Here is an 11,133-nt window from a genome sequence, read left to right as displayed (position 1 = left end):
TACAGTAGAATTGGGAAATGTTTATTGGATATTCAGAGGACATTTTTGAATCCTTTTAATGCACATATTCAAAAGCATAAATCGAACATAAGGATGAAATTATCTTAATAAAATAATTGCATGATTGTATCATTTAAATTTTTCTGTGATAAGAAGAAAAATGTTTTTTTTTTTTTGTGAGGTCATCAAAAACTTGTGGGCCTTCAGGGGTACATGTGATAATGCGTTTGATTCTAGTCCTTCTCTGTTATATAGTAAGACACAATAGCTTGTACATTGTGTACTTTTCACCAAATAACAGCCTATTGGGTAACACCCACTTATTTAATATGCAATATGTATTTTTTAATTGCAGTTTTCATTTTTTAATATGCTTTAGAATATGTTGCTTCAACTTGGGCATGTTGGTCTGAGGCTGCTTACACACGTGGCATCTGTAATAAGCAAGAAAGAAAACAATATTAATACCTGTAAAAATATAATGAATGCTTTATTCATATAATATATTTGTTATTTTGTAATTTTATTTATTAATTTCATTGATCAAATTTAACACATCGCCTGCTAAAAGCCTTCGCGGATACCACATCAGTAGGCGACATGACATACTGTAAAATACTTTATTTTAGTTGGAGAGACTTTTTGGGTGTTTTGTTTGGAATTTATTTTCACTGATTTTTGACGAGTTGAATGTAAAATATAGGGAAAAAAGGTATATTCGTATATTTATTTTCACTGAATCATTCCTTCAGCGAAAATAGCAAAAATTAATTCCAAGTGAAAATAAAGTATTTTACAGTAAATGAAGCTGAAAGAAAAGGTGACTGGTAGAAACGGTTGATTTACCTCAGTGGCATCTGTAAAAGTTGAGTGCTTTTGCTTGCAGATTCTGGTTTCACTTCACCAGACTGCTCCAATTGATCTATGATTTCTACAAAAAAACAAATATTTTTAACTCTTTGTAAATCACAATTTTTCTTGCAAACATTTGTGCAAATTTTTTTGTATTTTCATATAATTTCTGAACTGAACACCTCAATCAATTGCATGATCAATTTTCACAGTGGCCATGACAGTGTTTGGTTTACACAGGTTTCACTGTAGAAAAGACCTGTATAACTGAATATCTCAATCAATTGCATGATAAATTTTCATAGTGGCCATGACAGTGTTTGCTTTACACAGGTTTTACTGTGGAAAAGACCTTCTATAAACTGTATAAACACCCCACTGAACTGAACAATTTTCACAGTGTCTATGATAGTGTTTGGTTGACACAGATTTCATTGTAGAAAAGACTGCTATGAACTGAACAATTTTAACAGTGCCCATGAAAGGGTTCAGTTTACACAGGTTTCACTCAGTGTAGAGTACAAAAAAACAAAACTCACCTTGTGAATCTACAAAATAATCAGTCGTAAATGAATTCCAGTGTTTCTTAGTTTTCAACGACGATGAATTGAAGTCTTGACTAATAACATGCATATGTAAATGACTGGGGTGAATAATAAAAAGTGCAAATCATTTTAAATGTTTGTTGTTTATGTAACAATACAGGAAGGGTTTTATTCTAAATCTTGCAATCTTCCTGGAAATGGAGATTATTCTGCTAAGTGGCTTTTGACTACTCAACTCGACAAAAAAGTGTTGATTTCTACTTTCATAAGCTAATTTTTGAACCAGAATGTCAAAAAACGGCCACTGCAGTATTTACTGACTTGTTCAATGTTTGATCTTTCTAATGAAAGAAACATAAGCTCACACTCTGCACACACACATGATAAGGTATCCCATATGATGACATATTGAGAACACACACAGGTAGCACGTTTAATCATGGCCACTCCCACAAAAAGCTTCATACATTCATAAGGTTAATGAACAGATTAGACTATATCCTTCCCAGTGACTGCCCATTCAGATGTACTGTATTTGCTCTATTAGAAGCACATCTCAATAAAAGCACATATAAATAAAAAAAATTTGTTGCATAATGAATCAATAAAATATGACTTATTTTGAACACAGAAACAATACTGCAATTTACGTAAGCACTACTAATAGAGCAAATATGGTAATCATGGGCGATAACACATGTTGAAACCCTGAGTCCACCACCAAGTTTTAAAATGGTTCTCCCCTTTCAGTTGTTTGTAACTTGGTGTAATAAGTAATAGCTTTCCCAAAAAGATGATAATTCATACTTTCCAGCATCAGAACTATAGCCAACAGTTGTGTTTGAAAATTACAAAAGAAAACATCTCGAATAATACAATTCCCAAATATGACTGGGATAATGCAGTGCATTGTGGGAGTTTTGTTTCAACTAACCTCATACTTGGAACACAATGATAGCCTCTTCGAAACTCAAATCCAGAACTGGCATGGCTACAAGTAATAAAATGACAATTAATGTTCACAGATTAAAGCCTGGCAAAATCTGAGTACTTTTTAAGAGCAAGTTGCAAATGCAGCATTACATGAACTGGAAGTACATGTACATTTTGCCACAAACAACATTCACAAATTGATCAATACATTATCAAAATATTTCCTGAAAATTGCTGATATTTTGTGAATATATTGCTCATTGCTATAGAAATTCATATGTGGAAAAACAAACTGGCACAACAGACTAAAACTTTTCAAATAATGCGTTTTAGTTTATTCTGCTATGGAATTGATACACAGGATTCTGTGAAAAAAAAGTAAGACAAGACCCATTCAACTGACCATTTCCCGTTCACCATGAGATTCCACATTTTGCATAAAATGACATATGAAACAGGACAAACAAAGACCATACATGTAGCATCGTCAGGATGTCATAACATCATGTGGGATTCGACAAACACGCAAATATTTTCACACTTATTAATGTGCTATAAATATTTGATGATGATCAATTTTTATGAAGTAAGGGTATCTTTACACAATATTCCCATTCAAAAAATGGCATTGAGACATTGAGCTATAAAAAAGTAATTCAAATTGCTTGATTTTTGTGGCAGACGTTCGCTTTTCACACAATATGCAAGATTTCGTAGTAAACTGAAAATCACCTATTGTGAAAAATTATCTTATTTTTTGAAACTCAAGGTAATAAAAAAATGTGTCCAGAATAACATTTTCTAAAAATACAAAAAAGGAGGTATGAACCTATTTGTAAAGATACATGTACAAATGTATGTTTGTCTCAAGCTTAAATATATTCTCACAAGAACATTCCTGCATGTCCACTTCTAATCTATTCCAGTTGTACTGAATCATCTTACACAATCTTTCTATCATAATGACAATTTAATTACTCCATCATGTATCAGAGTTTAAAGCATGTTCTATTGGAATATTTAGGCAAGACGCCCCAGCCCTGCTGATACTAATTACCATAGCCAAGGTAATAATCCTTCCAAAGTGGCACTTGTTAGAAAACAACTGTGAATACTCTGCCCTGGGTATGAGTACCAGTTGAAAGGTTTACCACACATAGGATTTAAAATCACGATTAACCTAAATGCACCAATTATGAGAAGGATGTAACAAGCACTACGCAACTAGCCGATGATCTGTTTGACTGTTCCAACTTACCTATCAATAAGATCTTTTCCTTTTTTGTGCATGTGTTTTAGAAGTTCAAGGTGCTGCTTCTTCAGACTTTTCAGGTTTGGTATACTAATATGTGGTAATACAAGATAATGATATCTAGCCTGTAGTCAAGAAATAAATAGTGCATTTGCTTTATTATCCATATTGTTTGGAGATGCATGAAGTGAGATGCTGGCTTGTTTGAGTTACAGATATTGGGTTACAAAAACATTGTGTTACAAAAATGACCATTGTGCATGAAATACCTCCATACAGACTTCTTTTCCCATCAGTAAGTAATTTACGATCTACAGATCTATAACAATGCATCAGAAATCCTGATAGAGAGACATAGTTAACCCGGATGTCTAATGCTAAAGTCAATACATCATTAATATTTTTGTGGGCCATTGCAGATAAGTACATTTGTAACAAGCACAAATAAAATGAGAACACCTTATTTTGAAGATAAAATAATTTTACATTAATGTTATCAGGAGAGCTCTGTCCAAATGTGTGAAGGTCAATTGGCTGGGAGCCAATTCATTACTTAGGACACAGCACATACAAATGCAGTTTAGCAAGATGTCTATCAATTTTGCAAAACAGCTAACTGACATCCTAGCAAAAATCAAAGAAAACTTAAAAAGAACAAGTAAAATCTATTCACTATATATTTATAGTTAGCACATGTACTTCTATTAGAACAAATACACCATTTAAAACTATAACTACAAGCAATGAACAGGGTGGTTCCAAGTAGCTATGGTTTAACAATTATTAATATTTAATAATCAAATAGAGAACATATATTATGACTTGATATTATAGTCAGAGATGCTGAATTGTTCGAGTTACGGACATCGAGTTACAACATGGAGTTATGGACATCGAGTTACGGACATCGAGTTACAACATGGAGTTATGGACATCGAGTTACGGACATCGAGTTACAACATGGAGTTATGGACATGGAGTTACGGACATCGAGTTACAACATGGAGTTATGGACATCGAGTTACGGACATCGAGTTACAACATGGAGTTATGGACATCGAGTTACGGACATCGAGTTACAACATGGAGTTATGGACATCGAGTTACGGACATTGAGTTACAACATGGAGTTATGGACATCGAGTTACGGACATCGAGTTACAACATGGAGTTATGGACATCGAGTTACGGACATCGAGTTACAACATGGAGTTATGGACATCGAGTTACGGACATCGAGTTACAACATGGAGTTATGGACATCGAGTTACGGACATCGAGTTACAACATGGAGTTACAAAAACATTGAGTTATATATTTTTGACACCACGCCTACTTTTGCAAAACCACGCCCAAATTGTAACTTAATAATGTTCAATTAACAGTTAACAGAACTTCGAGTTACAACATGGAGTTACAAAAACATTGAGTTATATATTTTTGACACCACGCCTACTTTTGCAAAACCACGCCCAAATTGTAACTTAATAATGTTCAATTAACAGTTAACAGAACTTCGAGTTACGGGCAGCATACATTTTTTGTTTTGTTTCACTTTCAAATTTTGTAATTTTAATTAACACTTATTCAAACTTTGAGTTAGTAATTCAAAATTTAATTAACAGTTAGGCCAGACTTTTATTATCCCTTGTTTCGCGAACCCGCCGAATGAACAGGAGCCGAAAATGAAATAAAAATGAAATTTTATTTCAGCGTAATTTCTCGCGTCCACCGACTTGTACTTATTTTTATCTTCATTTTTTTTCTGCCCACCGCATAACAAACCCAAGTTGCATTTTCGTGGGAGTATCATGATCAAAGTACCGAAATATTGCGCAGATGAGAAACAGGGTTATACATGGAATAAAATTTTATTTCATTTCTTCTCTCTGATCAATGATCTCACTTACAATTCTTTGAAAATCACACAAATCTAATGGAAAAAAGAATAAATTTTATTTTTTTTCCGCCCTCCTCAAAAAAATTGCCTTATAAAAACTCGAGAAATAAGGAATAAAAAAAGTCTGGCCTTAACCAAACTTTAAGTTACGGAAAACATAACTATTGTTGTTATTTAATGTCCACATTCAGTAACTCAAATTTTAATTAACAGTTAACACAACGTCTGCTCACGGCAACGTGGACCCTGGCTTATGACGGCCAAGTGAATTTCTACTATTTTCTGGAATCTAACATTTTGGTTTTTGGTGTAATTTCAACTAATGAATTGGCGGCAAGAAATCACAATTTAATGTTTAGCTGTAGTTTTCAAAGTTACGCTTGCGGTGGCAACATCAGCCTTTCGAAAATAGGATTCTGATTTTCATCGTTCATTTCAAAATATTGTTGAAAACTAAATGTCACCACCGCAGGTATAACTTCGAAAATCACTGCTAAAATCTAAATTGTGATTTCATACTGTAAATTCATAAATTGAAATTACGTCAAAAGCCAAAATGTTAGATTCCTGAAAATATTAGAAATTTACTTGGCCGTCATTAGCCACGGACCCAACGTAGATTGTTGTTATTATTCAAACATTCACATATCGCCTTTCATTTTCGACCACGCAATAAGCTTAATGCCCTGATGTGAGAGCACACTTTCCATAGCGTTACAAGGCCAGGCAATACAAGGTACAGTCAAACATGTAGAGGCCACCTATGGGACTTTGAGATTTTGGCCTTTATAGACAGGTGGCCTTTCTATACAGGTTCACTAATTTATTCATGAATATTAATTAGGCACTGAATCAATGTATTAAAACAGATCTGGCAACCCCATTTGACACACACTATCACACTACTGTACACAGTATCCAAACACTATATTACATTTACAAATAAAAAATGTTGATTTTTTTCATTCAATTTTAAATTGTATTATGTAAATTAAAATCATTTCACAAAAGTCGACCATTACACAATAATGAGTAGTATCGAAAATTGAAAGTTCATGTTCAGCAGCAGTTTTAGTATCATATCCTACGAAAGAAATCACTCAGCTTGCTTTGTTTAGCTATTCTGAATTTGTGTGTTTCTTTTAATAATGATTGTGTCCCGTACACTAATAAATCGGAATGTCTCTGGGCTATAGTAAATTCTTTCAAGGAGAATGGAGAGGGACAGTTAGCAGTGCTTTATTGATCCCTACAACATATACGAAAAGAACACTTATCTATTGTAGTGATGGATCTCCTTCCAGTTACGTGACAACTTGAAAGTTTCCTTCCCAATCACAATACCCTTAACATTTTTTTTTTCTTCAAAAATCGTCCTGACCTACCTCACTTGCGAAATGATTGATCCCTCAAAACATTACTTTGCGCAATTGAAATCTGGGCGACTTCCATGTTATTGTACTGCTGCAACAATGGAAACATGTGAAATATGCCTGGCGTTTTTGGCTGGCGAACTGAGGTCAATTCAACATTGTTAAAAGCATGTATCGAGGCAGTAGCGGCCGAAAAAAAAATTGTTGAACGAATTTAGTTGGACAACGAGACGATACTGCACACACATTCCCTCGCAGTCATCGATACACACTAACGCACGGCTAACGGAAACGACTCTACTTTTTGACCCGAGTTATCATAACCCCGGAAGAACAAGAACTCACATGCGCAAGGATAATTAGCATAATTTATTTGGATGGAAAAACAACAGTCATGGCCGTTGCGTTGATTTTTTTTCCTTTTGCTATCAGTTCCAGTTACTTGCGTATTTCTCAATATTTATACGAGTTCAAAGTGAATAAATAACAAGTGAGTTGTTATGTTTTTTTGTTGGTAATCAATTTGATCGGGGATTTACCACTGGCATTCCGATTCACCCCGGCCACATAGGGACTGTGCCCGGGCGATTCACAAAACGTTTGCGGGTCGTCATCGTTGTGGTTGCTCGATTCATAGAACAAAACCCCTGGTACAAAGCACTTCTGTCTAAGTTATTCCCGTGGTATACATATTTCGATGAAACATTAATGACAGCATGTTTTTATCAGGACACTTTCAAATTCTTAATTACATGTATTTGTTTGGCCTTTCCAGACCATCGGTACGGTGTGCTGGCCGTGGTAAACTGAATAAAACATAATTGCCGAAATCATCGGTTGAATGAAAGGTGTGAAAACATGCTAACTTTGTCCTTTGTGATCTTTGGATCTGATTAGTTGGCTGAGATTTAAGGCAGTACTCTGCAAGACATCCGGGAACTATGTCCGTTATATGCAGTGCAACTGATCGCGACAGCAGCTGAAGCCTCGCTGTTGGCCGCGTTAGACAGGTGGCCGCTATATACAGGGTACTTTACATGTAAATTTCATAAGGACTGTTCAGTTGCAATTATTGTCATAATTGATGGCTTGGTGTCAGAGTTTAAGGGTGGTATCAGTAGTAAAGATATACAGGTAGGTGGAGCTACTATTGGTTGGCATGGGGACAAATAACTTAAGTTTCATGGGAATCTGAGCAGAGATTTTTGTAATATCAATTAAACAAGAATTCCATTTATATGCAAGTTAATTGTTAACAGATTTTTATCAAAAGCTAAACAGATCTTGAAAATGTCCCATCGAATATGGCTGCTCAGTTTCATCTGATTCTGATCACCGATTCTTGAGATATCACGATCACAAATTTTCTGCATACCAGGACAAGACAGATAGCACTACATCGCACGTTTTGACTGTCAACGGGAGCTAATAAAAGTCCTTAAACAAATGTGATAATATATCTAAATTTTTACATGGAAAATACTGGCTAAACTTTAGGGGCAAACAATTTGGACCAGAAATAAACAAGAGCTGTCGGGAGTCAGAGACTTGTGTGTACTTGAATTCACTACTATTGCAGGCCCTCAAGTTATCATACAAGGAGAATTTCTGACAGTGCAAAGAAACAGAAAATTTACAATCTAGAATACACTTACCTTTGGGTATTTATCTGTAATAACGACTATTTTTTCATCTTTATAGACCTGTAGATCAGGGTCTTTCATAGATTCTGTTAATCCTTGAAACCAAAATCCTTTCTTCTTAACAGGTGGTTTTTGCCTGTTTGATGAACTTTTACCAACACCACTAGAGATCTCCTCATCCTCCTCAGAATCACTAAAATCTTTACGTTTTTGTTTCCCAGTTTTACTCAAGTCTGATGAACTTTTGTCATCCATAGCTTTGATATCATTGTCGTCCTCAGAATCACTAAAATCTTTCCGTTTTTGTTTCACAGTTTTAATTAAGTCCGATGAATTTTTACTGTCTGTATCTGTAATTTCATCTTCATCTTCAGAATCATTAAAGTCTTTTCGTTTTTGTTTCCCAGTCTTGCTCATGTTAACCTATAGGAAAAGCAAATAGAGGAATTCATCTTTCAAGCAAATTTTCAAGGATGTTTTCAGAAATTTAGATACATTTACCATAAAAAGATTAAACAAGCAGCCTTTCGACTGAGATAGCTCTGCTGTTAGCAATGCACATTTCAATAAAAGAATTGAAAATATCATCACAAAAAAAACAAATCTGAGAGAGGACTACTCAAGGTACATATATGTATAATATCAAAGCAATTAGCCCTGCAGTTTTCAACAAGAAGTCAAAAATATCACTTTTTACCAAAAATTACAAAAATATTTACCAAAATTAGAGAATTAAAGATATCGTCATAAAAATGAACAAATCTAAGTGAGGTTTACCAAAGGTACATATACATCAAGTATGAAAGCAATCAGGCTTGTAGTTTTCAAGAAGAAGTTAAAAAAGAAAAAAGTTGACGCGGACGACGACAGACAATCACACATACATGTATGATAAGCTCTGCTCGACAAAGTCAACACGGGAGGTAAAATGAGCAGCAATTACTTTTTGTACTAAGTGTAGTATTTTGTGTATAATAAGCGATACAGAGACATGATGTTGCTTAAGCCAGGGACAACCAAAATTGGCGTGCTATAAAATTTCAAAGTCTTTGTTGGAACACTGATATTCTACTACTGAATAATCTATGAATATTAGAGTAGTGAATCGGAGTGTTGTGAGCAGCTTACATATGAAACTAGTCTGTGCATAGGAGTTCTTATGGTAATGTACTGAAGTCCTGGAGACAGCCAATCAGTGACAGCAAATCAATACCAGTGAATTTATCATATCATTGCTACAGATTATTCACAATAATGTATCAAATTATTGAGAATCAAGGCTCCTTACCATCATGTTTTCGGTAACAAAAAAAGAAGGAGGAGGCATTTAACCTGACGGTCAAAATAGCTCCGCTATTTCAGCAGAGCCTTGAGTGTACCCCTAATGTCATACCATGTCGGAAATAGATATGGATAGAATTATTGTTTACTATTATTACTGCTATTGTGTATCGTTTTATATTATTATACTGCTATATACATCGTTTATAATTACACCGCCTAAGCTTGAATGTAACAAAACGGGATACGACCTTGAACACTGTGCTATGAGCGAACGCAACACCACAATATTTGTATTGACCAATCACAGTATTGTATATTTGTATCTAAGTTTCCCCGTTCAAATTCAGAATTCCCACAAGGGTATATAAGCATTCATTGTAATTGTTTCTGGGCTCTTCTATGTTATGTTCACGAATAAACAACTTGTGTTCTACTATTGAAAGTACTTGTCTTGTCGGACTGCTGGTATTATAAAAAATATTACATCCAAAAATACGACTTCCCACATACCAAGTATCAAAGCATTTGATAAAATAAAGCATTGAAAATATCCGCATGAAATATACAAATGTAACAGAGGTTCACCCGAGCTACTTACGACTGATAATATGAAGTTATTACGAGGATACCTCAAAGTATGCATGAAAACAGTGCAGCTGGAGTATTGGCTGACGCACAGTGGAGGTTTATGCACAGCGTACTGTCTGAGTGCATACTTTGAGGTATCCTTGTAATAAACTTATTATTATACATATGCATTTGCATAACAGTTTGCATAAAAAATGAAAATAATCCATCAAGTTTTATAATTGTATATAAAATCAATTACATGAAAGTTGCGAGTGCTAAAACCGTTGACGTACAATGTGAATTAAATATTTGCCAAAAAATCTTATCTAGCCTGGCACAAAATTGCCATTCGCTGCTGAGCTCTCTCGCCACTATAATATTGGGAACGACAATCGGCTATCCAGGCCAAATTACACCAGCACCCCCGATTTTAAATGGGTATACCCCCCCCCCCCCATATCCCTAAAATTGTTGTGTATTTGCTCTTTCGTCCCTTATTATGAATCTCTTCGGACATTTTTAAGAACCTTACTTATCGATATATATTTCAGAATCGCAGTTCTTCTCCTCGTTTCTGTTATTGTTGATGATTTCAGCTGAGCTACAACGCTGTGGTCACCTGTCAAACTGCCGCTTTCTTTTGTTTGTATTTTAAATCCATTCAGGTCAAAGTTCAACAAAATTGTGTACCATGCCTAACGCGTTTAGCAAAAATCAGATGCAATATTAGAATGTAAAAGTGAATTCCGAAGGATGATTTGTACTACAAATAAAATATAGA

General features: G+C 34.7%; 1 protein-coding gene across 1 annotated transcript; it reads right to left on the bottom strand.

Moving 5' to 3' along the window:
- Positions 1 to 11,004, bottom strand: LOC146750424 (aprataxin-like). The gene is made up of 7 exons (XM_085499787.1): positions 10,885 to 11,004; positions 8,511 to 8,921; positions 3,589 to 3,707; positions 2,332 to 2,388; positions 1,392 to 1,495; positions 847 to 931; positions 1 to 434 (listed from the first exon to the last, which is right to left on the bottom strand). Exons 2-7 carry the CDS (start codon positions 8,913 to 8,915, stop codon positions 359 to 361), a joined length of 846 nt encoding a protein of 281 aa, XP_085355913.1. The 5' UTR covers positions 8,916 to 8,921; positions 10,885 to 11,004; the 3' UTR covers positions 1 to 358.
- Positions 11,005 to 11,133: the final 129 nt, after the last annotated feature.

The sequence above is a fragment of the Saccoglossus kowalevskii genome, chromosome 1 (assembly GCF_978046115.1).
Source record: "Saccoglossus kowalevskii chromosome 1, keSacKowa6.1, whole genome shotgun sequence".
Classification (NCBI taxonomy): domain Eukaryota; kingdom Metazoa; phylum Hemichordata; class Enteropneusta; family Harrimaniidae; genus Saccoglossus; species Saccoglossus kowalevskii.
This window is presented reverse-complemented; position numbering and strand designations above follow the sequence as displayed.

What these genes read in the sequence shown, in the direction of transcription:
- LOC146750424 (XM_085499787.1), bottom strand. Translation starts at nt 8,915, where the DNA reads ATGAGCAAGACTGGGAAACAAAAACGAAAAGACTTTAATGATTCTGAA. An exon ending in TTACAGATAAATACCCAAAG is followed by an intron (nt 3,708 to 8,510) that starts GTAAGTGTATTC and finishes TCTTGACTACAG; the next exon opens with GCTAGATATCATTATCTTGT. An exon ending in GGAAAAGATCTTATTGATAG is followed by an intron (nt 2,389 to 3,588) that starts GTAAGTTGGAAC and finishes TATTACTTGTAG; the next exon opens with CCATGCCAGTTCTGGATTTG.